Source organism: Platichthys flesus, chromosome 17, assembly GCF_949316205.1.
Source record: "Platichthys flesus chromosome 17, fPlaFle2.1, whole genome shotgun sequence".
In the NCBI taxonomy this organism is placed as follows: domain Eukaryota; kingdom Metazoa; phylum Chordata; class Actinopteri; order Pleuronectiformes; family Pleuronectidae; genus Platichthys; species Platichthys flesus.
Genome location: NC_084961.1, coordinates 16,165,499 through 16,193,493, shown reverse-complemented (window position 1 = coordinate 16,193,493; position 27,995 = coordinate 16,165,499). Strand labels below are relative to the sequence as shown.

Here is a 27,995-nt window from a genome sequence, read left to right as displayed (position 1 = left end):
CAATTGATGTCTGCCAGAGCTGCACCACTGACTGGAGCAACGGTGCTTGTCTGCACACGACAAATGACACAAACATTTTCAAAACACGACGCATGCGTCTCTCCTCGTCCTCTTTAATAGGCTGACAATGCCAGGTTAGATTCCAGACAGTACATAGTATTTCAACAGCCTGAAGTGTTGGTAGATGTTGTTCTACGTACTGGGGTGGGCTGCTGCTGGCATTTTAATAGGAAACTGGAATACATACAAACAGATGTAATGGAGTAAAAACTGCATATATGAAATATATTTGAGAACAGCTAAATGTTGGGTTCACAGGTATTGGACAATATGCAAACCTTGGTGGTTCCTATGGGAAAAACACAATATACAAATTATACAAAGCAGGTAACAAATAAAAGTAAACTCATGTACATAGAATGAAACTGTGAAATTTCGATCACAACAATAACATACCAGGTACCTCACATTTTCCATACAACAGTCACCCTCACTGCATTCTGAATAAAGAACAGGAGTACTATCCCTTATAATGACATTTTAATATTATAAAAAAAGTGATGACAAAATAAAAGGGCTGGCACAATAGGGTAAACGCAAACCCTGCACCTCCACTGCTAAGATACCAAGGAGGCCTCCATCATGTCCTTTTTTAAAACTATTTATAGAAAACTTCTGTGTTGTCCCAGTGGAACCAAACAGGAAGTTTTCTTTTCTTGAGGCTTTGAAGACGAGGGCAGAATCGGATCTGCTCTGGTCCTCAGTTCACTGAAGGACCGACGGAGGCACATCTCCTGGTTTGGCATTTCTTCCACAACCCAGAGAAACATTACAAAGCAACAACAACAGCATCAAAAATCTTCACTGCAGCGGCTTCTGAACAGGATATTAATATCTCATGACAAAATATTGATGAGAACACCCTGCCAAAGAAGCACAGAAGCTCAGTCATAAGGATGGACATCAGGGAATGTTATTGAATTTGCAACATAAATGATAATAAAATGGACAGTCTGTGTTATCCATTGGCAATATGACGATGTAAAAGATAAGGGCATAGTCAAGTAATAGTCTGTCAAGTGAACCTCTCCTAGACTGGAGTTCTAAATTGACAAAATGGCAAAAATATCTTCCACATATTGTTCAGACTTTAAATCAGAGTAAATGGGGTAAAAAGTTTTCCTTCAGTCTCCTAGTTGTAATTCGGCACAAGCTGCGATATCTGCCACTCCCACTTGGCAGAAAGAACCACACTAGCAGTTACTTCCAAACTTAATCATGAATACAATTCAACTCATAGTTGATAAAAAAGGAGTTTCACTGTTGGTCTGCATCGGATTTCACATGTTAACCAGCCACTACAAATCTGCATCAGAAAGGCTATATATAAAGATGGATCAATCAATCTAATTTAATCTCAAATCACATTTTGTCTCATAGGGCTTTGACATGCCTCATGTCCTACCACTGTCCATAATTGAGGACAAAATATCCACGATAATGCCATTTGGAGGTACCACCCTCATGAGCACTCGGCCAATGGCGAGTTGGTCTAACCTGTCAATCATGACGTTTCACCCTGTTTTTATAGCATCAAGATTAAAACACAACTGATCAGTTGGAAACACAGTGCTAAGAACTACCTACATAATTGATGTGTATTTTGACTTTTAAGTTTGGTCCAGGTCCAATCTACTAACATAGAGAACGCAGCCAGTCACCAGAGGCCTAATAAGATACTTCGGCTTCACTTTTGGGGAGCTGTCACATCATCCATATTTCCATACAGTCTATGGTGCAACAGCAAAACGGGCTATAAACTAAATAGCGGGACTACTGCATGGATCCAGGGAGAGTAAGAGAAAGAGTTCAGACTCACTGAGAAGCTACTGGGTTATTTGAGAGAGACCTTAAGAAGAGACCTTAAGAAATTGACAGTACAGAGTCCGACTTCAGTTGGAACAAGCCAGCAGCCGACAGCGGGTGTCTCTGCGTTGTTTGTGTGACAGCTGTCATCTCAGAACTCAGCAGGAGCTCCAGTTATCCTTGTTTGTCGCTCCAGTGTCTCCCATTCTCGTTTTATTCTTCATCTACCTGTATGGCATGGATTCCTAAAAATTAAGTTTGGCTTCAGATGAACACATTATTTAACTTGTGACGACTTGTCCTCGTCCCATACTACATTTGCATTTCAATGCTTCAAAAGACGGTGTGTGCTGCAGAGCTTTGTTTAAAGTTTACTTTAGTGTTCACTCTGAATGTGCTTTTAAAAACTCTGGGATCCAGGTACTGAGCGGATTCCTTTGTTTTGTATTTTTGAAAGATTCACGGCGTGACAATGATCAGAATGATAAACAAAAAACAACTTCGGTACAAAAAACGTTGGCATCAGCTCCTGAAAAACTCATGCAGGTCAAAAACTGGTCGATGGGGTTTCATCCCGTTTCCTTCATCTGGACACCTTTGCTTCAGGCAGAAGACTGAGCCGACATTGTTTACATCTCTCTGTCAGTCTGAAGGCCACTGATGTGCATGAGTACTAGTCTTAGAAGCCAGTGCATTGCATCTCCAAACCCTTGGGTGTTTTCTTCTTTTGGTAAAAATTGATTGCCTCTTCTTTCGTCCCGCATAGGTATGCATTTCAAACGTGGTAGTCTGAGCAGCATTTCTCCCCCGTGCTGAGGAAAGCCACTAAATAAATTACAGAGTACTTTTTGCACATTCAGCAATATTGGATATTGTGATTTGTTTTTGATTTCCTCAAACCAAAGACTGTATAAAACATGGACAGCGCCTCTCCTCTTCCTGCTAGTAAACTGAATTGAAGGCCAAATATCCCGGGTACTTGGAGCCATCTTGCACATTTTGGGCCAGAGTCTGAGCAGCAGCGATGGAGCCGTGGTAAGAAGGTCTCACTTATACATGCGCTTGACCAATCGTGAGTCAGTCACAGCAGGTAATCATGATGTTTGAACACGTTTCAATACCATCAAATAACTTTAATAAAAAAATAAATAAAAATAAAAAACTTCCTGGAAGTTGTCTTATCCACAAACATGGAGGACGCAGGATGTATGAACAATTCCACCATCAGACACCAGAGATACATGGAAACGCTTTGGCTTCATATATTGGGAGCAGTCATGTCGTCCATCTTCATGTACAGTCTAAGATTCCTTCATTTATATTGCTGGTAATGCAGCAAGCCATGTTTGAATTTTTGTGTGTGTTTTAAGGCAGAGGGTCCATGCAACAATCATCAGTGTATGGGGGCAAAAAACAAGCTGGTCCGTCTTTTCCTTGAGCCTGATATTTCAGGGAATACATCTGCAGTTTGTTTATACTGTATATTCATGTGCATAATATTTTCCACATGCACAGATTGATTCAAGGATATATTCTTTCAGATGTGTGCATTCCAAGACACAAGCATACGGTCCCATTGAGAAGAAGTCGGCCAGATAATGAATAAAACAAAAAGGTCAACTTTAGGTGTAACATGTCCTTCGGGTATCACTGCAGACACCAGCACCACCAGGTGTCGGTGTATCTTCATGACTTATTTATGGGTGTGTTTGTGTCTTAATGTATACTCAGAGGTGACAGTGAGCAGCCCCCATCATCTCAAGGTGCTTTGGTACTCATGCCTGTTTATACATGTCCACAGCTCCTCAGCAAGGCCTTCTCACTGCTGTTTGGCAGTGGCCTCGGAGGCCTCGCTGTGGGGGGGCTCTCAGAGGGCTTTGGCACTGGTGGTGTGGGAGACGGTGTGGGAGACAGGTTTCTGTGGGTAGCGGCTGTAGTAGTAAACCTGGAACAGAATTGTGATGTCGACCATGACCTGCAGCAGGCCGCATGTCCAGAACTGCACAGGAGCCTGGGTGATCAGGAAGTAGCCCGTTTTAAAGGTGTCGCCACTGGTCCACATCAGCACCATCTTGATACTAGGGAGAAAGAATAAAAGGAGAGAGATTAAAATCAGATATTACTAAAACTCAATAGCAAATAACATTTCATCATTCAAATTTTCGCTGTTATTAGTGTCTATTTTTGGAGTAATATGTATGTTTAATTCAAAAATGCCCATCTTTATGTCTGTTTTTATGTTGAAGTATGGCATTGTCCTGAATTATTAGTTTCCAATTACGTAAATCCTGACTTTCTCCAGAGTTGGTCTTTCACACAGGAAACATGGTGTAGGAGATTCTCCGTTCAGGAGCGTTCAAAAGAGCACCGAAATCTCCGGAGTGTTGCGGTGGGAGGTCTGCAGCAGGCAGAGGCAGGATGCAACGTAAAAATACATATTTATTTTATATTTTACATGATTTGTTATTATTAATGTAAAAATTACTTATTTACTTATTTCATATCAAACTTTCAATGGGCCATAGCATCTTCTTCTGTTACTTATTCTTGCTTCAACAGACCTTTACTGCATCTTGGAAAACATTTCCTCTAGATATATATTGACTCTTTATGAATTTAATTTGTCACCAAGTGTGGATGTTAATGACAGTAAGAAATGAGGTCAGGGAAATGCAATATCAGTCCAGGCAAGTAGGGGATAGGAAATTTGCCACAATAACAACCGTGGGAAATTGAAATAATGAATCTTCTCATGGAGCAGGCTTCTCATCAACTCGACATCCTGTGGCACATTTCCAACTGCAAAAGTCATGAATGTTTCTAACACATACAGAGTCGGGTGTTAATATAACCTAACAGTTATTATTTTAGCCCATATGATTTTAAAAGGCAAAGCACTTTAAAGGCATATTCTTTGTCCCCTCGATGCCAATGAGAAGCATATGAAACAACTAATGAGATGGAAAAGGAAATCTAACGAGAGAAGACGACACAGGAAAGGAACGAAGCCCTGGGGTCCAAACACACAACTTTATATACATGTAATACCTTCTTAAAATAGACAAATGCACAGTATACAACTGCACGCAAGAAATATGGGGACATCACCTCCAAACATCCTGTAAAGTTCCATTAAAAGTGTCCTTGCTTGAGGTCATGAGTATTTTTTTTACCAGCTTGTCACAGCAGCAACACATCTATTTTTTCTTTTTTGGGATCATAAAACTTTTAGAGGATACAATGTGGGCAATGTTGACAACGAAAGGACTGAGCCAGCGCTGTGTCTACAATGCATCACTGTGCACACAAACACACACAAGACTCTTTTCTAAAGCAACCTGCCAACAACAATATGAACACATGCTGAGACATTTGAAATCCTTTCGCTCAAGTCTGTCTGTTTGGTTGGTCAGCACTATTTGGTTTAGCTCTGCAGGAGATACTTTGTCCATGAGCCGAGTGCGACACTGAATTTGAAGGTTTATACTCAGGGTTATCTTAGCATGCAAGGTGGCTCTGGTTGTATTCATCCAGGTGTTTGCCGTACCTGTCTGAGATTTCAACATCCAACCCATTACAATACAGGGATTCTTTTCCTCCCCTCACTTGAGTGCGTTACTGCGACAACATGGTGTCACCAGTCTAGCTGCACAATATTTGTGGATAATGTAGTAGGGTGAGGCATTGATTTTTTAGGGACTACTTTCATATGTTGAAAAGGGAATATGAAATTGTGTTGATTTAACTAAGCCTTTATCCAAATAAATATACAGCTAAAAAAAGATTTCTGACAACACTGAACCGTCATCAAGGCACAAGAGCGGTTAATACAACTTTAACCATATAGAAAAAATATTCATCACTTTTCATAGTGTTCCTGATATCAATATCAACAACATGCTACCAAAAAACAATAATAATAATAATCAGCGTTTCCCCTTTATAACTACAGCCACATTTTTGTGCAGGGTGCATGCTCGTGGACACCCATAGCTGCCTACCCTTTTTCCACTGGCTTGCTATTCTATATCCTTGTCGAAATCCCTGCATAATATGCAAGTTAAAATGCACCTACACACCTACAGTCAATTTATACCTGTGTTACACCGAAAATTGGCGAATATACAGGAATTTGGATAAACACGGATAAACCCACTCGATTGTCTCCTTTCACATTGCCTGAAGAGGAGTGTCATGGCTGCTGGTATGTTATAACACTCCGGGACCAGTAGAGGGCTTCTGAACTATTTGCATAGTGGGCATTTATAGAATCGTGTAGACCTGCATCTTTCAAAATGCAAAGATGTGAAGAGTTCCAGCCGTGAACATTTTTCACAAGATGTAAAAAGTACACAAAATGTCATGACTGTTAACGTGCATATGCCTAGAAATTCATCCACGTTATGAGGTCACAAAGAAAAAGTGCAGCGTCAGATCCTAGACCGCCAAAATAAAGAGTACAAAGAAGCATTTACCAAGGTGTCATTTTTCCATCACTACCGATTCGTCCAGTAAAAACTCTTGTATACTGCAATCTGAATGTCTTTGGACTGTGGTGAGAAGAACATGCAATGTCTGCGTATCATGAACAACCTGTTCATGATAGGCCATTTTTGCCAAGGGGATTGTTTATGCAGCCTTTAACTGTTCTAAATGATAGTGACGTTTTTTTTGCTTCCAGTGCAGAGTGCTAAAACATCCTCGGAGAAACAGTGTTAATTATATTAATAATGAAATCTATTCAGATCCCTTTCGCTTTTTTCTTTTCATATATTTTATTGTTTTGTAGAATCCATTCGAAAGGGATAAAATTCCCATTTTTTCAAATCTACACTCAATAAACCATATTGACAAACTGAAAACGTAACTCAATAAAGTTTTTAAAAACTGAAATATCTATTTTCATCTCAATTCGATACTTTGTACAGTTACTGTCTTCTTGCACTGCTCTGCCTTTCTGTGACTTTAAGTATAAATCTTTACAGTTGTGTGAAAAGGTAATTGAGAAACTCATCTAGTCTGTCTCACTCCCTTTATTCTCCACATCCCGTGCTCAACATTTGACCTCAGGTTGATGTTCACAATATATTCCACTGCTTCAATTTAATTTTCCTCTGATGTAAGAAAGATCAATCAGAGCTGTAATCTCATAATAGGGTCATAACCATTAATCCATAGCGGGGTCAACTATTTCCCATAAATTCACAACTGAATATTGTCACATGTTCCGATCCCTGTGGAGCCTCAGATGTAACAAATAGAAGTAAAAATGTCACAGAGTGAAACATGGTTGGTGTGTCAATGAGTCTTGTTTTTTTTTTTTTTCAGATTTCCTGCCTTTCTGTAAGCTTCTTAACAGATGTAAAGAATGGATGAGATGTAATCTAGTGCCGCCCCCCCCAAGTCACCCTGTTGGGTTTAGTGTAACCCCAACTGCCTGTCTGTCTTTTAGCCTCTTTGAGGCAAAGCTCTGCAGTCAAATATCCTTTTGCAATATTCATGCTTCCATCTTCAGCTCAGCCTTTTCCATTTGTACGGTCAATTTGTGCAAAACCTGTTATTTTCCCTTCTTTTTTCCCATTTTCACTCCTTACTTTCCCTGCAGCCTCTCCGAATGTTCCTTCTGGCTTCCATTTTCACACACTTTCTTTTTTCATAAGCCCGCTGCTCTGTCCTCCCCATCCATTCATCTTCTCACCACCACCTTCCAGCGTCTCCTCGTCTCTACACCTCCTTGTTTCCGCCTCCCCCCTGCCTACCATCCTCACACTCCTCTCTCTGTCTCTCAGTTAAGAATTTGTTAGGTCTGTGTGAAGTAACCCTCCCCCCCTTGCCCCCATCCTCCCTCCTCTCCTCCCGCCTGCTCCTAGGCGGCTGCTGTCTGAGTTATGGCGATATTTTCCTGCGGGTAATGATGAGAGAGGCAGGATTCGTGTTTGATCAATTCCTCCGCTGGCTCCCTTATAAGAGGTAACACGGGGAGGACCGGGGAACAGGGCGCCATCATGTCTGGCTACTTATTTGTCACCTTCTGTGAGACACAGTATATAGAGGAAAGAAGGTCGAAAGCACACTGAGCCCCTGGTATAAATGATGGGAGTGCAGAAGTGAAGCTGCACTCGACAAGACCATTTCTACAATAAGCTGCAGATGCACTGAATAGCTGCACTGGCTTTGAAATGTATGTTTTGAATTCAAACCAGAAACATTGAAGATTAAAACAATTGATTCACATGTATTTATACATGACTTTAAGATAGGATACATTTATTGGTCAAGAGCTATAGTCATTTAATCATCAGTAATCTAAAATGTGTTGTTAGTTGGCTCTCTCATTTATTGGCGATAATAGTTATATGTGCAATGTAATGTAATAGTGCATTCATGTGTGGTGCTATAATAATCTGAATAAGTTGGCGAGTTATTGAAGTAATATACAAATAAGGGGTAGAACTGTACACGAATCACGGTTCGGTACGTTTCCGGTACAGTAGAAACAAGGAACAGATAACTTTAAACTCATGGTTTTCTCTTTATTCAACCCTGGTTAACTATGACTTATCTAGGGATTTTTGACAGTGGTTGTGGAGAACACGCTCACGCTGGGGACAGAGGTTTATAAAGGGCTGGCGAGACTCGCTGGCTGAGATGATGACAAGAGGGAACCTCGTGAGGGGGCTCGATTCTCTTCAGTGTGTGTTTGAACCTTTATATACAGTCTATGGTTTGAACCCTGCGTTCTCAACAACAGAACAGTTGCATGTCCGCTGCTATAACAAAAATGTCCGGGTCGGATACGTGTACATTGTTTTGCCAACATTTATTTTATAAATATCTGTGTATGTGCATTAAGTTAGTTACATATACGTAATCTGGGTCACCTTGTTGAATGATGAACATTTGCAGAGGTCTGGAACTCTCACTTTGCCTTTTACTGAAACTCATCACTTAACTTTTAAATACAGTGTCTGAGCTGAAAGTGCATTATTATTTAGTGGATGAGGCACTTAACCAAGTTGCACTTACTTTTAGAATTATAAAGAAACACAGTTGTTCTGCACAAACTGTTCTGAAGAGGCTGTACCCCTATCTGAAAATGTATATTGCAGTTCTTTTAAGGTCCTTACTGTCTGTTGCCTTTTCAATATGTTTAATTTGTTCTGTGGGGAAAATACAAAGCACACACTTCCCTTCCATCCCTAAACATAACAAAATGTTCACCCTGGAGAAACAGAAACCGACAGATTCATTTTCATCTACTGAAAGGCAGCGAAGGCGTGCCCCTGGTGACGATGGCAGATGGCGGGTGGACGGGTTGGACGGGTTGGACAGATGGTCTGAAGGTTCTCCAGCTGCAGCGATCCACTGCAGGGAGCTGCGGCTTTTCAGTTCTACCGCCCAGCTACACACAGCAGCAACATGCACCCAGCCACAGGGTTGACGGCCCAGCACCATGATAAGTCAATACACATCTAAACCAGCATTTGGCTCTGTTAAAGTGGGTGTGGGTGTGTGTGTGTGTGTGTGTGTGTGTGTGTGTGTGTGTGTGCGTGTGACAGCAGCCTACAGGCTAAATAAGGTTCTGGCACTCTTATCTAGCATACTGGGACATAGCTCGGGGCCACAAGCCTTAAAAGGCTGTAGTTGGCTGTCTGGATGTCCCATCTCTCTGTTTTGTGTTTGTCTGTGTGTGTGCAGGTGTGTGTTTTCTGTCTGTGTTGTGTAGTATTTTATTTGTTTTATGGCAGGCTGGTCAGTATCAGTATGTGCCTCTGGCTCTAGGGGCCCAGGACAATCTAATTATAGTAGCAGCCTGAAAACTATTAACACAAAACCTTCAACACACTCTCATCCCCCACGCACTGTACAAACACAAATACATGCCTCTTATCCAGCCTAATGTCCCCCATACAGTATCTGTGTTCACATGTTTCTACAGTAGCTAGAGATGGTTTCTCTTGGTTACAAATCCAGTTTCAATTAGTTCAGGGATTCAAGAAAAAGCTTTCCGTCTATTAAATATGTCAAATTGGACTTAAACAAAACGTAAAAATAAGTGACAAATTGGGCCATTATTACACAGCCAGCATTAATTTTGTTTCACTTTTATCTTTAAATGATGGAAGACTTGCTAAATGAATGTCTGTGGCAACAAATTAAGGGTAAGAAGACAGGCATATTCCCAACAACACTGGCAGCTTCTCTGTGCTCCTATGCTGCGTTTTATATCATTACATAGCTTAGGTTTGATATCTCTGTTTTCAGTTCACTGAGTCATGACTGCTATCCTTATTATTCTGTTCTCTAGGGGGGATGAAGTGTAAAATGACAGGCCTGTGCTTTCACTGACTGTATATGAGCTGTATGGGCTTGATCAGAAAGGGTGGAGCCTGATTAAGGGCTCAAGGACACTGCAAACCCAACTACACCTGCGACCGGCAGCCTTTAGACAGTACTCATGGTCAATCACACGGTACCCATGCCCAGAAGTGTACTATACTTTATTGACTTGTGACTTGCGATTGAAACCATTGACTCCTCAGGAAACGGTTTACTGACATTATGAATGAATTGAATGAAATGTGAAGTAGGCATGTTCTCTTAGACTTCTTTTATAATCTAGTCAAATCGAGAGAATACAGCTTCAGGCACTTTTGCTTTGGCTTCACTTCCCAGATCTGCAGTCTATCTGATTGGTCCAAAGTGAGACCCTGCATGTTTACACAGCTGGCTAACTGTAGGTAGTTATGGCAGATGAAAGTAGTAGTAAAAATTGTTGTTATTTCATTATTAAAACTGCTGGTGCTTGTCTTACAGTGTGTTCTGTTGTGTAAACATACCGAGGACAGCCAAGATGAGTCATTCTACTGGCTACTTTTAATATGCTCTGTCATCATCTCCCACTTGTATAAGGTGCTGAAGCTTTGCACTTCCACCCTGAATATGCTTATGCTGGGAAGGTTGTCTAACACTTCATATGTGACTCTATTTGGAGTGAGGACAACACTGGCTGGGTCATTAAGTTGGAGGAAATCAGTGTGATGCGTTTCTCCATAGAAGTTGGTGCATGATATCTGATGGCTCTTACAGGAAAGGGCACTCTGCTTTGCACCTCCTGTCTGTTTTTTTTTGTCTCTGCAAAATGCATGTGCGTGCTTATTTAGTCAAACTGACACTCGCACATTCATTCTCTCACCCTTATCTCTCACTTCTGCAGAACTCAAAGTAACCTCAGCCCAGAACAAAAAGACCCGATCGTAACCCTGCAGCCGAGCTCTAACCTTGAAAAATACACTTTAAAAGCAAAATAACCCCCCCTTTATAGGATTCAGTTTCCTATCCACACACACACACACACACACACACACACACACACACACACACACACACACACACACACACACACACACACACACACACACACACACACACACACACACACACACACACACACACACACACACACACACACACACACACACACACACACACACACACACACACACACACACACACACACACACACAAAGAGATACCTTGAATGAAGTGCTGAGGTAATGTAACCTAGCAACAGCTTGCCAGACTCAACAGGTTGTACACAGAGGGACGGCAGAAAAAACCATCAACAACCTTCTATGGCAGCGTTTATGAAAACACGATTCAGTGTTTCGCCCTTGTATGTATACATGGGGCCAGATCTTGCATTTGAACTTCATGGTTGGTATTTCAAGGGAGAATCTGTTTCATTAAATCAGTTTCTGATCGTCTGCATTTGATCTGTTGTGGCCATTACAGCAATTACCACCATGAATTCAATGTCTTGTTTCTGCGGTATCACATTCAACATCATATTCTTGCTGGAAAAACATGCATCATGGAGGCCAGAGACTAACATCAGCTACTTCCTTTATATTTTTGACTTCAGTCTATTCAAATTCAACACTGACTGAACAATGGTGGAGCAGCGCTGGAACAGAGAAATTTGTTGCTGAGATGGCACAGAGTCAAAGAAGTTACTGATGGAGGCGTCTGAGTGATGCACGTCACAGCACTGCTGCCGTTACAGGGGTTAAGGAATAATGTTTCCACCTGCTGATCGGAGCTGGAGTTGATAAGTACCCGTGACTACTGCAGGGGCATTTGATTGTACCCTTTTCCACTGAAGACAAAATCCAGTTGTTAGTGGGCGTTGGTGGACTTTTTTGTCCACCATGAAAGAGGCTTTACTGAAATAATGTGTCTTTGTTCATTTCTATATCAATAACATTGTTTAGACATGTATCTTATTTCTATGGATTTTTATTGTGGATGGGTAGGAGATGAAAAAAATACCGCCCGCCCCCACATTATTAGATTAATAAGAAATTCAAAAATAAATGTGACATATAGGGTAGGGGAAGGCCCAGTGCGGGAGCTGTCGAGGCCAGTTAGTTGGACAGAGCGCCATGCTGGAGCCGTTATCTGTCTGCTGCAGTAACCAATGGAGAGAGAGAGGGAAGGGGGCAGTGCTCTGAGGCAGCAAACACACACACACTGCGTGGAAGCTCTTTCATCAGGCCTGTGTGTTCTCTGGACAATCTCAACCTCACACATCTTTGAATAAATACATTGTCACTTCAATATCTTCCCTTACATTTCTCTTAAATCCCATTTCCTTCATCGTTTATATTCTTTTAATCTTATTAATGTGTTGTCAGGTCATTGACAGTAGTACGATACGATAAGTTGTATACACTATTGGGAAAAGCTACCATCATAGATTCTGAAATTGTGTATGCTTTCAAAAATCTATTTTACATTAAAGCCTCTAATTACAGCCTGACACTAGATGCAAATAAAAAATCCGCCAAAATGACACATTAGCAATAGATACTGCACAGAGACACTTCAGAGGGCCAGTTGTCGTGTTAGCATAATAAATGGCTGTCAGGAGCTCCGTCCTTACTTCCTGCTCGACAGGTGCCAGAAATACTTAATAAGCACATGTCAGTGTTAATGATCAGAGGTGAGACAATATAATCTGGAGCTAGTATTCACAAGTGTGTGCTACAGTACAACACGCCCCCAGAGCTGCCTCTGATGGAAGCTGCGCTCATAAATAATACAGCACTCATCAGGATAAAGGCGTTACGATAAATCACAGATGAAACAGGCTTGGCTTTGATTTTTCTGATTTCTCTTGGTAAATAATCCTTAAAGCCCAAACAGTTGAAAAAGTCACGGCCGGTAAATCACCCGTCTGATTTCAAAGAGTGTTTACACTCTGCGATTTTCAGGCTGTCAGAGACTTGGAAAGAAAAAAGAAATCCAAGGGTCCATCACTTGTACTAAAAGTAGAGTCACTAACAAACTTTTTGGAAATTGTGATCTGACTGTGAGAAAAATAAGCACTGAGAGAAATGTGGTGATAATATCTACTTGTCAATCCAAAATGTAGGTCCTGGATTTCACTGGGGCAACTCTGAAATACATGTATATTTTTAAGTGAAACGGTCTAGAGACTTTCTGAATTCATACATGTCTGCAAGTACACTACACGCGCTTAAAAAATAAATTGAAATATTGCTTCTGCACTGTTTGAGCAGATGACGAAAACTAAAAGCATAAGGGAATATATGTCAATGACTTGTAACTCGTTAAAGGCCCCATATTTGACACCTTTCTGACTCTTGAACCTGTCCTCTGATTGGCTGACTGCACTTTGAGTGAGACTCAACCAGGCCTATCACCTGGGGTGTTTCGATAACATATTTCTTAGAATGGAAGTGAAAATACTTTGAGGGTCCCTACTGACCCCCTTCAAGACATTACAGATAGCCCAGAAAATGTATTTTACACAATATAGGCCCTTTAATATTAGAGTAGACTACAGTTTGTACCATGCAACTGCAAAATGAATATCGCTGACTGTACTGACAAACAGCCCTTATACATCTATTTTTTGTTTTCTGTTGTGGCTCATAAAGGCTAAAGTTCAAAATGAAGGAAATTCTATGAGAATATGAAGTTAACCAGCCATTGCAGTTCAGTATTATATCCATACCTCATGCCCTCAGTTGACTTGTTCTGATAATTGCAGTAGAGCTGCGGAGTGCCCAGCATTGCTTCGGCGAACACGGCCAGGAAGCCCAGAGATTCCACGAACAGCGTCGAGTCCAGGAGGACGTAGGTGATGTAGGCCGCCATGAGCGTGAAGGCCAGCACGCACTGCACATAGTCCACGAAGCGGCTCCACGACCAGAAGTAGCTCCAGTCAAAGTCTTAAATGGTGCAAAACACAAGGGAAACCAGAGATGAGTATATTGTTATTTACAATTAGCCACTCAAGAAGTTTGTGGACAAGACTTCTATTGAATCTCTGAATAATAACGTATCATTTGTGGCTTATAAACAGGACAAAACTCTAAACCAGTAAACTCCTCTACTTTCATAACATGTACTACTTGGTGGTTGCGATTTCAGGTCACCTTGTCCTTAACTGTGAGACATGTCTCACAGTTAAGGACAAGGTGACATTATCCATATGTCCCTTTGTACCTGCATGAAATCAAATTCCCTCCTTCTCAATTCTCATTCTCTAGCACAGGAGGAAATGATCACAACTTTTCTTTTTCGAGCAGTCTCCAGTTAATAGAAGTATGCAGGAAGTATATTGCTGTGAACATTTCTAACTTCACACACAAGTTGCGAATTTTCACACGACTCCCACAATCTCCATCTTGTATTCAGGAAAGAAAAATATACATATGTCACAGCTACAAATAGGTTGTTCAAACTGTGCACGACTTGGACCTGTTCTCATACAGATTCTTGCAGAAAAAGGAGCAGCTTGTAAATCCAGGGTCTCGAGGGAGAAGGCTTGAGTGAAGGTAGTGAAAAGCCCTAAGAGGCACGGTGAGGGATGACAGTCAGATTAAGTTACAGTATTTTCCACACAGTATTAATGGACTGGTTGGGAATCTGGACACTGATGAATGATTTGGAGACCATTTAATGCCCTAACACCTCTCTTGTGCCCTTTTCTCCAAGGTAATGATCAGATAAAGATTCCGAGCACAACATCAACTGCTTCCTGTAATGAGCAAAAGAGCCAGTACTAATCACATTGTGATAATACTGTATCTCCATGCTTCAAAGCATTGACTGCCTCAGGTACTGCCCTGCTGTGGCTGATAAGGGACTAAACAAAGTGAGCAACAGTAAAAAATCTGAACATATCTTTATGGTACGGCTGCTGTGAAAACAGTTCAATTGTAGCTGCTGGTTTAATGTGACAGCAGAGGAGATTAAAAAGTTAATCATGGAAATCTAATCATGAGAGAAAGATGTTGCTGCCTGTCTCTTAAATAGGGTTTCTACAAGCCTCAAATGCATTAAAGCCGATTCAGTTATGTTTAAATGAGGATCTGATTATCTGAGAGGCACATGTAGGCATCGTCTAGGCCTCCAGGAAAGGGCCTGACAGAGATTAGAGCAAAAATAAAAGACATATCATTGTTTAACAGTATTAATAAAGACATTGAATTGGCTAAATTAAACGAAATGGTTACGTTCCAAAGCTTCATTAGGATGGGCGTGAAATAAAAACATTCATAATATTTCCGTTTATGATTGAAGGAAGTGTTGTTGAGAAAATTAACAGTGAGTGATTTTGACATTTGGATGGCATGTCTAAACGAATACACACAGGAAGCATGAATCTGTGCAAGCTAACCTGGCAGTGCAATATTCGGCCAATCCAATTGTTGAATGTAACAGAGTAAATCTTAAAGAGCAGTTGAAACCAGGTCACAGCAGTCTGTCAACCCACCACTATGCACCATGATTTACCATGGCAAAATCGTAAAGTCGTGTAGGATAGCTACACAATGCAGAATGCTAGACAAAAGGCGAGCAAACCGTTCAGAGTACAATTGACACTAAGACGATCATTTTGAGAGCTGTGCGCTGCTGTATAGCACTGTTTACTCTGTAAGTATTTTGGCTGTAGATGCCCGGTGTAGTGTGGCACCTTGCTGGCAGCAGAGCCAGCGGACTGTGAATCTGGGCCAGCTTGCACCAGGCTGGCGCCGCCTGATAACAGCCAAACATTGGGGGAAGCAATCAAGGGCAACAAAGCAGATTTCGGCGCCAACCTGGCTGCTGAGGGCCTGAGCAGCTTCATGCTGAACATATGATACATGTAATGTACGGCTCAGAGTGATGATACAACCTTAGGCTGGGAGTTCACACAGTAGTAAAACCTGGCAGCAGCATTAACATTTACATTGATTTGTTTCGCTAATCTGCTGGCTAGGTAGCTAGCTTACAGTAGGTTCCACCAAACTAAGCTGATCTTTGGAGTGGAGACCATGAGCTTTAACATAATAAGTGTGTATTGCACAAAACAGAGCACTGTAAAAAATGCTAATGCTACTCTGTGCCTACGCTGTAAATAAGCCTCTATAAACCTCTTTGTAATCTCAACAAACAGTTTCTACATGAGAATCAGCAGAATATGTAGGGGAGGTGCAATAATTTGGGTCCAGAAGTCTTCTTGTTTCAGTACCTACTTTGACTAATCACAATTGAGCAGGTTTTGGTTGTTGTTTTTGTTGTTGTGGAGGATTGTTCGACTTGTGTGAAGCAAATAGTCAGGCTATTGACAGAGTACATCTAATGGACGACCTGCCTCTTGGCCTGGATATCTGTTGTGTACACCTGAACCCCCATTCACAATTGCAAGTTCACTGTATGTATGTTAGCTTCTTTGAGATTTCTTGTTTCTTCTTGCTTAATGAAACTAACTATTCAGATAATAGAATAAGCTGTAACTGTAAAATGCAGCTACACTTTTTAACAGTACTCCAATATTGACTTGTTTTTACAAAAATGCTGCATGAGGGAAACAATCGTATCCAGGATATTTTAGCTTCATGTCTGAATGGGTCGAGATGGAGAAGCAGTATAATAAATAATTTATTTACAGCAAGGTAAACAGTGGTAATCCCTTATCCTTGTACATTTTATTCTATAATATTTGACATTGAATTTCTAATGGTATGGCTATGAGTTTTGTCTCCCCACAGTCACCAAAGTGCTTGCTCTCTGTGGTAACTGTTGGGTGTCTCTGTGATGTTTATGGTCTCGACCTTAATATTGAAAGTGCCTTGATATAATGTTTATTGAGATGTGTTGCTATAAAATTAAATTGAATGGTTTGGGTTTTAGATCTAAAGACCTAATCTCATTGATTCGGGACATAATTGGAAAGACAAAATATGCATGAGCACAGCTTTACTTTCGCACGATTTATTTCTCTGTTCTTCATATAAAAAGATAAAAATGTTAACTTATGCCATTTCCAGGACTGGAGTTGGAGGACAGTTAACACATGAAATTGCTATTTAATGTGGAGGTCGGGTACTCTGCGAAACCGGACACGTTTCCTCAAAAAAAGCTACATTGTTAGTTTGACATCCTGTACAAATCCTTGTCTCAGCCTCATGTTTTAGTAATTGCGTTCCTTCATGTCACAATGTCCTGTCACTATATCTTAATCTTTAATGTGCAGACTTTCAGGATAAATCCGCCTCTAATTCTGAGCAGTTATTTGTGCATGGAAACAGCATCTTGTGGGCAGAGCTACATGAAGTCTCATTCCACACTGACCGAAAATGGGATGTTTATCACCGAACTGCACCGCAGATGTATCCTGCCACACGCCATCTCTTGCTGAGCCACTTGTGTACCCTGGAGCATTTTCCTCTTCCCCTTTCATCCCTGCACGGTGTAGCTGCAGCGGGGGCTCTGTGTGGGCACAAACTGGAGCTGCACACAACAGGCTCCCCGTGGTGGCTAAACATCTTGCACGCAGCTCTGTATGAAGTCCCACAGAGTCGTGGTACGTGTGTAGGAAGACTCAGGTCAGAGAGTTGGAGATTTCAATTGCTTGTTTACCTAGAGCAGTGGTTCCCAAACTTTTTACAGTCTCGTACCCCTTCAGACATTCAATCTCCAGCTACGTACCCCCCCCCGACGCACGTATACAGCATATAACACTTGAAATTTTGAAATTGTCAGGGATTTCAGGACACGGATGGAAGTTTAGATCAAACTGAGTTTATCTATCGATTGTCAGTTATCAATCAGTTGTTAATCATGATTGTCAGTTCCTAATCGATTGTCGGGAGAATTAACGATCGATTTTTGATTAATCGTTAATATTTTATATTAAAATGCACTATTTATAGGCTCTGTTAAAATGCAGTGAAAATATAGATCTTTATTACAAGGTGAACAACTCTTTTGGCAGTTAAACAGGAACCACTCACTGGTTAAACTTGAAAATATGCGCTGCTGTTCTCTTAAGCCCCGATGAGATTGCAGCTAGCCGCTGTGAGCTAGCTCGATTTGACGGTCTACCTCTCACTCCGGTGGTTGTCACCCCTCACCCAGAGCCGGCTCTTTCTGGGTCCGAAGGGGCTAGCTTTGGAGCTAGACCTCCTACTTGAAGAGAGCAGTGGACTCCTCAGGCGCTCATGGAGACGTATAGCTTTGCAGTGTTGGCAGTGAACGCAACAGAATTACGTCTATGACAAAATGTCATCTAGGAAATTCTTAAGGATCAATTAATCAATTGTCGATTAATTATGCCCATCCCTCGTTTTTACTAACGGTCACTAACCTACCTGTAACTTTTATTGGCAGTGTTATTATTTTGCTGAATTTGGGTATACATGAGTATTTTTGGCAATGCGACTTGGCTATTTAGACTATTTAATAAGGCATTATTATTTATAGCTCAGTTTGAAAATGTAATGGGCTTTTTCACTTTGAAAACGCAAATAAAATGTTCTCCCCATGTACCCCCTGAACCACTTCGCGTACCCCTGGGGGTACATGTACCCCAGTTTGGGAACCGAGGACCTAGAGCTCCCAGTCAGCTTCAGTTAGGCCCTGGAAAGTCTACGGGGGAAAATGAAATAATGGCTTGCCGTCACTCAAAAGCACCCGTGGGAGAAGCAAGAAAATTATTATTAAAGACAGTTATAACTTCAGGGAAAATTTAAATAGGAATTCAACGAGCTGTAATTTCAGACATTTGGAAAGAGAACTTTGTCACAATGACTAATGGCCTTTCACTGCCGAAAGTCAAAGTACTGAAAGTTTCTGCACCTGACTTAATTCAATGCCTTTACTTTAAAATGGACTCAGTCTAAATGTTAGAACTACATCTGCCCTGAGGGAGGGAATAACTGCACCTACAGGATAAAGTGATTTATTCCAACGTGCTATTCTCAATGAAGGTACAGACAGAAACCCCTGAGGGACAAGTAGGAGAAATTAGTCATTAACAGACAGAAGACAGTATACTGCAATGTAGCTGAGTATCATTACACCAACCCGTCTTCGGTACAGGACCATTCAAGCATTGTGACATAATCTACATAGCTGAGTTTATGAATTTATATCCGATTCTGTTTTTTTTGAGCAAGTCATGGACAGTGCTCTACACTTTTTCAAAGTTAGGTAATGAAATGTGTTATGTGTCAATTTAAAACGTATAAAATTCCGGTGTTTAAATCAGTTTTTTGTATAACTTCAGGGTGGAGCAAATGCTTCAGATGAACTGAGATAAAGAAATAAAAAAAATCTCAATTTGGTGTTTTACCACAAAAGTTCTGTCAAAAAAGGGTTCTGAAGGTTGTTTAACTTTATACTCAACTTTCCTGTATGCAAGACCATTTTGGAAACAACCATAGAGCAGAAACATCTATAAGAGCGGTTCACTTTTACCATTAGCGTAATGTAATGTCAATGTAATTTGTACATAAATTTGGGGAAAGTGTTCCTATGTTATCATTTCCTAGTGACCATATGAGTTTTGTGTTAGCTTTATCATCGTTAGTACAATGTTTAATGAAAAGTATAATGCTAATATCCAAGTCGAAAGAGAAATGCCATGTAGATGGATCTGCAGATGATCTGTCAAAAGACAATTTGAGCTTAATCTACTACATTTCAGATTGATCGGTTCTCTCAAGACGGATATTAATTCCAGGTTTGAAAAGCCTGATTGGGATAAATGTTGAGAATGACAGTGAATGAGGATGCGTTGTTAAAAGCTTCCGCTTTTGCCTTTTTGCATAGAGAAAATTCTATCTTTAAGCAGAACCTTATTTGAAAGTTTGCCTGTTAAAGTAAATTAATTTTTCTGCTGCTGGAGATTTTGAAAAATCCAATCTGTGTTTGTGATATAACTACAAGTAAAGTTTGATTCAAAGTCTAGACTGTTACCTCACTGTCACTGCCAAGACTTTATATTTCATCTTACTTTTCTCCCCTCCAGTCAAACCCATTTACCTGCACCTGAGCGATCACCAGCATTTCTGATTCTGACACAGCCAAATGATCTGATCTTTTAATCTCCTTAAAGGATTGCAGCAGGCACTCATCCATATAAATCACACTGAGCTGCAATTAAACCAGGACAATTCCCCCGTCTGACAACTAAAATCAGACGTGCTATAAGAAAAGACGTACTGTACAGTCCAGATGTGGCCATTAGTGTGACTGTAGCTACAGAGCTACAGACCTTCTCCAAGCCTATGTCGACTTTCAGTCGCAGGATTTTAAGGCAGCTTTTAAATTAAGGCACAATGGCTCAGTGCTCACAGCTACAAATACCTTTAAGAATCCATCCTCATTCAGACATGCTATGAAGTTCTATTAAAAGTCAGCAGCATTGTGTTTTTCTATCTGGGGGACAAACGCCAGCTGTTTGATGGAGGTGCAGGGTGTTATAATGATTCTGCGCTGTTGTGAGAACAAATACTTGATACCTAAAGTATACATAAAGGGAGCAAACTAGGCAATCAGAGAAATGCACAGGTTGAGATTTTCTCCTGCTGACAAACAACACTCTGGTGAGTCACTGCAGAGAGCTGCCCCCCCCCCCCCCCCCCGACTGCTGCACACTCATACAGGTTTGATGATTTGTTGTATTGCGAAGACCCTGAACCTGACCAGGGGTTCTGCAGGCCCCTGAGTGAAGATCTGTGTCTCACAAATTCTCAACTCTGCTTTTTTTTCACAATTTATTCCTCCTGATGAGTGTTTTAACTCCCTCTAAAACACCCTTCCTCTGATATTACCGGTAGTGGATCAATGAGCAGGTGCACACCAGCAAAGCTGCGACACAGGAACATGGCTTTCTGTCAATTGTAATGATGCTTGGCAGAGCTCACTGATCGATGAGTGTTCAGAAGAAGAAGCTTGAGATGCTGGGGCCAGATTCAATGTGCATGGAAATTGAGGCAGCCGCCGGCCGACAGCACCTCACCTGAGCACCGAAGAGGAGCAGATATCCTGCTGCTCCTCTGATGCCAGAAGACAAGTGAGAACTGGTCTGCCTCTTCAGATTCTGTTGATCTTAAAAAGGATTGGAAACATCCGACAAATCAGCAATAAATGACCTAGTCATCATTGTACATGAGTTTTAATAGACATCATTAAAACCCTGAGCCAAGTCCACTCTGTCCAAATATTGTTTCCTACTGCCATCTAGTGTCTTTACCAGGAACAACAGCCTTCTCTCAAATAAACCTGATTCGATAAATGATACTCAGTCTGGCCACTGTACACTACAGTATCAAGCTTTGGCTACACAGGCACTTCAATCAGACGGGTTAAGAGTGCACAGATTTCTGATTTGTTGATCATTTCAACAAGCTCAAACAACACTTGCTTTATGGCAGATCCCAAACCACAGATTTCTTGAAATACCTACTATAAAAAGGGATGTGATCTTGAAACCAAGTGTAGTTCAAAGAATGTTTTAAAAAGCAAGTTAGAAGAAAACACAGATTTAAAAGTCATTCGCAATAAAAAAAAAAAAAAAAATCAACCACGAGAAAAAGATATTCAATAAGATGCAGACACGCAGGTTTAGGTGTCATCAAACACACAAAAACACACTCAGTTTGAGAGGAAAACAATTCATGCATCTCAAACCACAACTACTAAGCATAACAGGAAGTGGTGAGTGGATAGCGACTGCATTATATCAAAATGTTAATCTACTGTTAATCATGATTACTAATGAATTGATGATTTCAGTCTGAACTGTCATTTCATATATATGACAGGTTTAAAGCCAAAAGTAATGCATGCAAAGAGATCTCATCCACACAGGTTTGTCACTGCAGATCAATCCGTCATTAGTAGTGAGGGTGTGAAGGGCAACATGCATCGGAAGCATCACAGCAGTGGCAACAATGGAAGCGTTCATCAATGAATGCAGCAAACATGTGGTTGATGGCGTTAGTGAACGTCGGTTACTGTCGGGCGGCAGCCACAATGGGTCATCGTGCATGAAGACAGGGAAATGGAGAGGGACAGGCGAATGAACTACAGCTGATGTTTCATGGCAGACACAGTAAGTTCTGTACATACCCAGAAAGAGCCTCTTAGGGATTCTGACCTCCTCGTCCTTAATGTCTGTTGCTACAGACAAAAAGAAAAAAATAGGAAGGAAAAAAAAACAGGGAAAGAAAAAGAAAAAAAAGAGCTGGTTTTTGTTTGTTTCTTTCTGCAAATCCAGAGCTGGCCCCTGATCTTCCAGGTTAATGAACATGGGCATTACTCTGCAATACTCAGACATTTCAACTGATCGTAAGTGGTGACACTGAAAGAATACTGATCATCTGATGCCCTGATCAATCATATCAATGATATGATCAATCATATCATTGTAGGGAAAATAGAACAAAGGTCTATGGAAGAGCAGTTTTGGTTATATGACAGGAACATCTTGAGAATGCAAATCTGAATTTAGACTGCTTATGTTGTTGGGTCACTGTCAATCAACCCACACCAACACGTACATCGTTGTTGAATTGACTTAAATCTTAGCAAAACATACAAAAGGATTTTGTACTCAAAACTATTATATCCTATTAAATCATGAACATCAAGACTAACATAGGATTTGAGTCCAAGGTTTCACAAGCTGTAGATTACATTTTGCGAAATGCGTTGGCTTCAGCTCATAGGGTGGCAACTTTACAGTAGATATGTTACGATGTGGTATTGACAATAATTAATATAAATATCTTTTCATGTTATACATAAAACACATCTGATTCAATCATTTGCGAAAAAAAGAAACTAAATAAATAAATAATAAATAAAGTTCCTGGCATGTTTACCTGATAGCATTGATTTTTTATATAGATACTACTGTAGTAATTTTTAAGGGCCATGACAATAATGTAGTGAACATCTGACATTGTAACTTCACATTGACCTCAAGGAGTTTATCTACAAGCCGTCTGGGAAATGATAGTTTTAATGCTGCGCTTGTTTCCTGTCTCTGGTTGGGGAGACGTCTAGATGACGCTGCACATTTTCCTCTCCGAGTGGAGATGACCACAGTTTTGTGCTTTGTGCTAGTTTCTCTGAGATTTATCTCAGAGTATTTTTGAAATCACACAACTCATTTGTACTACATGTCCCTATGTTCAGACTGCCACAGGAATCACAGACATCCAGTCCTGGACATACAGTGTGTGTAGATGAGGGAAACTCGAGCTCTGCATACAACATATCCTGCACCCTTCGAACGCACTACTGAACAACTGTGGGCTGTTCCCAACACAGAAATGTAAATGCAACACAAAGCATGTCGTTTTTCAACATGCAGGTTAGTGAATAACTTATCTAAATGCTAGTTGATTTACAAGTTATGTATGGTATTTGCGGTTTTGTGCTTTGTATTGAGGTGCTAAATGAAACCTGGTCAATCTGCCTTCTCATTTTCAATAGACTTAGAGGAAGCTTTGCAGTATTTAAAACTCATGCTCTGGCTAAAATCAACACAAAATTGTCATCAATGACAGCCTTGTATTATTGGATTTTTATGTATTATGGTGGTATTGTTCACAACTGACCCTAATGACATTTACACTGGGGAAGAAGGGCAAGGTTATCTATTAACACCATGCACGCACACACACCCTTTCTCGACAACCATCAGTGCACCTGCCCACACAGACTCTCCCTCAGGCACATTCAAACTCAAACAGACCTCTAACACACATTCTCTGTCCGTCACTCCCAAACATAGCCACTCTTTTCATGCAGAGGCACTTGAAAGGACACACTAACTCATGCACTCACACAGCACTGATGTCACTAAGCTTTATCTGCACTGTGAAGAGGCCCTGTATTGGATTTCTGACCTAAGAAGGAGCGTCTCTTGGTGTTGAGTTCAGTGGCCATGCGGACGTTGGTGCACAGATTGAGCATGATGAGCATGGTGGCGATCATGATGATGCTCTGCCACAGCAGCAGCGTCTCGAAATAGCGGCCGAATCTGAAGAAGAAAAACAGAAGAATGTTTAGACAACATTTACCTTGGCGAATATTTGCCACATGGAATACTACACTTAATATTGCAGTTTACCAAGTGCAATTGTGCTGATGTCAACCGGAATGATTGTATTCAGCTGCAGCATGTGCTACTTTTTTTAGTACTTTGAGATAAAATAATAGAAAAACCTCATTTTGTTTACCCCCACCTAAATTATTTTAATGGATGCCACAAGTTTCAAACGAGTACACAGGGATTAAACATTGTTTTTTATCGATTTGACAGATTTTTTACATATAACAGAGCATCAAAGGTGGGGCCATTGCTATAGCCCAGGGATCAGCAACCTTTACTGTCAAAAGAGCCATTTTGCCCTCTCTTCTACCAAATAAAATTTGCCTGGAGCCGCAAAACATATTTGATAGCACAGCCTATAAAGTTGTATTTATAGTTTTACTCTGTGTTGTGCCAGTTCACACTCAAAATGTACTAGTACCAAGCTCAGTTCATGCAGATGAAAATACACTAGTTCACAATCATAATTCCATTTTAAAATGCTTAACAAAGTTCACTGTTCCAGAAATTAACTAGTTCACGTTCATTTGTTCCAGTTGTACTGAGCACAAACTGTTGACAAGTCGTTTTCATAGACTTTGGAGCGAATCAAACAAACACCACATTACTTCATGTACTGATCAGGTCCTGATAACTAGTGATGCGTGTTTATTAGTTCAAGTGAGAGCAGGTCAGAGTGGAGGAGGACACAGGGACTCCAGCTCGGTACAAACCAACTGTGGATTCTGCTCTGATCCCTGATCAGCTGTGACCAGAGAAGCTCTGTGTTTTCTCTGTCTCCTCTGTTTGTCAACAAGTCACTTCACAGGGCCTTCGTGTGTACGCACTGTCTGGTAGCACCCACACACACATTTTCTATCGCTCCTGGTATTTCACATGATGGCCTGGCATGACCATGATTTTAAAAAATATGCGTGAGTGACATTCACTTTCGCTTGAGTGTATGTCACTCACTTTCACTATATGAAAACTGAATCGTTCAGCTGAATGGATGAGCACAAACTACTTGAAGAATCATCCGTCTTGCTTGACTAGTTCCACCACTGTGTAAAGTGGAGAACAGCAGGCTCTTCAAAGAATTTCCATTGAGGTGAATTATCTGTGTCCCCTCTTAAAGGTTCAGTGTGTGAGATTTAGATGAAAGGGATCTATTGGCCGCAATTGGACATAAAATAATCCTCACTATGATATATTGTAGCAGCTCTTCATCATCACATAAATAGATGGATGGGCTATATGCTGAGTTGAAATTCCAGTAATACTTAAAATCCTCAGAAACATAAACTGTTGCTTGTGAGGACATTTAGGCTAAAAACTTGGTGTCAATGACGCCGATTTTATTCGAATTTGAATATCGCAGCTTACAGATACTTGGATGACACACCAGGAGTAGTATGGAGACCTTTTACGGTTTGTTTTTTTTGTTTGAAAAAGTGGTAAATAGTTACTTCAGTCGTATTGGATTTGGCTGCAACGCTGTTTACCCCTGACACTCCAAAAATGTTTTGTGGACTCAAAAACCCACCCCTCCACCGGCATAGTGGTGAGTAGATAATGAGGGAATTTCTATATTTGGGCGAGCTATCCCTATGAGTCTTGATATGTAGATTATACACCAATGAATAATATGCAAGTGAGCATCAAATTGGCAGATTCTAGACTGATGTTTTGTCAGTGTACAACCCGATCAGTTGCAGGAATGATTACCTGAAGAGTATTCTCAGGATGTTGGCCACCAGGAGCACCAGGCACACGTAGGTGGAGAAGCCCTCTGCGTTCTGTGTCCGGCGGATGTCTCTGTACTGCGGGACGTAGGGCACCAGGCCGCCGAACACCATGGCCCCGGCGGCGACCCATGACACCAGCGCGTTGACCACGGACAGGATCTGGTCGAAGAGCTCCTCGTCCTCCATGTTTCAGCTGCTGCTCACAACAACTGAGGATGTGAATCAGATCAAATCAAAGTTTACTGTCACATGCACCAATGTCAGCGTCATCGGAGCAGTGAAATTCTTATGACATGGCAGGCAAACATCTAAGCAGGAGGCGACTTTACAAAATGAAAACATTGTAACATATAACATATAACACAGTCAAGTGAATATTAAATAAATTAAGTAATATGAATATATGTATAACATATAACAGTCAAATTAAAGTTAAATAATAAGCAGTTTACAGGGTGAAGGAGTGGGGAATATTAAATGAAATATAAATATAACAGTCAAATAAATTCAAATGAGGGAGATCACCTGTCTGTGTCTGGCTCTGTGAGGTGTCTGTCCTCTGAGACTGGCCTCAGGTGTCTGACCTATCTGGGTCTGTCTTCCTATGGCTGTGTGGAGACAGTCCTCAGGTGTCTGTCCTCCTCCGGGTCTGTGAGGTGTCTATCCTCAGGTGTCTGTCCTCCTCCGGGTCTGTGAGGTGTCTATCCTCAGGTGTCTGTCCTCCTCCGGGTCTGTGAGGTGTCTATCCTCAGGTGTCTGTCCTCCTCCGGGTCTTTGAGGCGTCTGTCCTCGTCTGGGTCTGTGAGGTGTCTGTCCTCGGGCTCTGGGGAGACTATCCTCAGGTGTCTGTCCTCCTCTGGGTCTCGGAGGTGTCTGTCCGCTGGCTGTGTGGAGACTGTCCTCAGGTGCCTGTCCTCCTGTGGCTCTGTGTAAAGGAACATCCGTGTTTGACGATCATACCTCCCACCCCCTCACACGGACAAAGCAGCAGCTACTGCCGAGCCATCACGGACGATGCCTGGGGGGAGCTGGGTGACAGCAGACAACAAGCAGAGTATGTTAGCCCATTCACTCACAAATAAACAACTAATGTCAGTATTCATCTGAAGCCGGGTCGCTAAATTCAACTCTTGATGCTAGCTAGCGTTGTTTAAAAAGGTTGCACTCTACTCAAGAGGAGAACTCCCCCTCGCTTCCTGACGCTGTATAAACAACCCTCGTTTGAAATCACCGGTAAACACGGACTAGCACTTGTAAACTGGTTTCTGCGCAGCTCCTCCTCGGTCACATTACTCACAGTTTATTCTCTGACCGCTTTGCTCATGTTTAATCTCCAGTTTCAGCCGACACTTCCTGAAACGTCACGCGCCCACACAAAGGGTCATCAAGCGAGTCAAGATAGTTCCTCGACCAACTCTATCTGAATCGCTTTTGAACGGCGTCAACGCACATGACAGCGCATGTGACGATAAACACATCAATCCAATTTGTAATACATGGATTTTATACAATCATCAGCTACGCGGATGATGATTCATCTCGTTTGTTTCCTGGAAACGTTGATGAAACTTCCATCCTTTGATTATAATTGGAGCATTTTAAAGTGTAAAAGTCTCCCTGCTGGAGAAACTCCATAAAGTGACACATTTGCTCAATCAAGTCTGGAGTTTATTGCAGCTTATCTGCACAGTTTATGCACCAGTGAATATACAGTATCAGCTACTATCTGCCGAACAACTGTAAAAGATATGTATCACCAGTTTCATCATCATGCTTGGAATGTGAAAAAAACCCATCATAAAGACAGTTGTTTTCATCAGTTCCAGACTTTGTTTAAACAGGAGGATTCACTGAAGCATTTCCATCTTGTGTTCAGAAACTTCAGATACTCCACAGAATTGTTTCTCATCAAAAGATGGATATGCATTCTGCATCTGGACAGAGTAAAACCCATGTTTTAAAATACACAAATG

The 27,995-nt window shown here is 41.2% G+C and overlaps 1 protein-coding gene across 2 annotated transcripts; it reads right to left on the bottom strand.

Moving 5' to 3' along the window:
- Positions 1-75: 75 nt before the first annotated feature.
- On the bottom strand, positions 76-26,841 carry LOC133972032 (solute carrier family 66 member 2). Of its 2 annotated transcripts, XM_062409214.1 has the most exons (6): positions 26,548-26,841; positions 26,003-26,231; positions 24,090-24,223; positions 22,303-22,353; positions 13,910-14,126; positions 76-3,944 (listed from the first exon to the last, which is right to left on the bottom strand). In XM_062409214.1, exons 2-6 carry the CDS (start codon positions 26,206-26,208, stop codon positions 3,734-3,736), a joined length of 819 nt encoding a protein of 272 aa, XP_062265198.1. In that variant the 5' UTR covers positions 26,209-26,231; positions 26,548-26,841; the 3' UTR covers positions 76-3,733. The 2 variants fall into 2 exon arrangements, with proteins under 2 accessions (XP_062265198.1, XP_062265199.1); XM_062409215.1 differs by lacking the exon at positions 22,303-22,353.
- Positions 26,842-27,995: the final 1,154 nt, after the last annotated feature.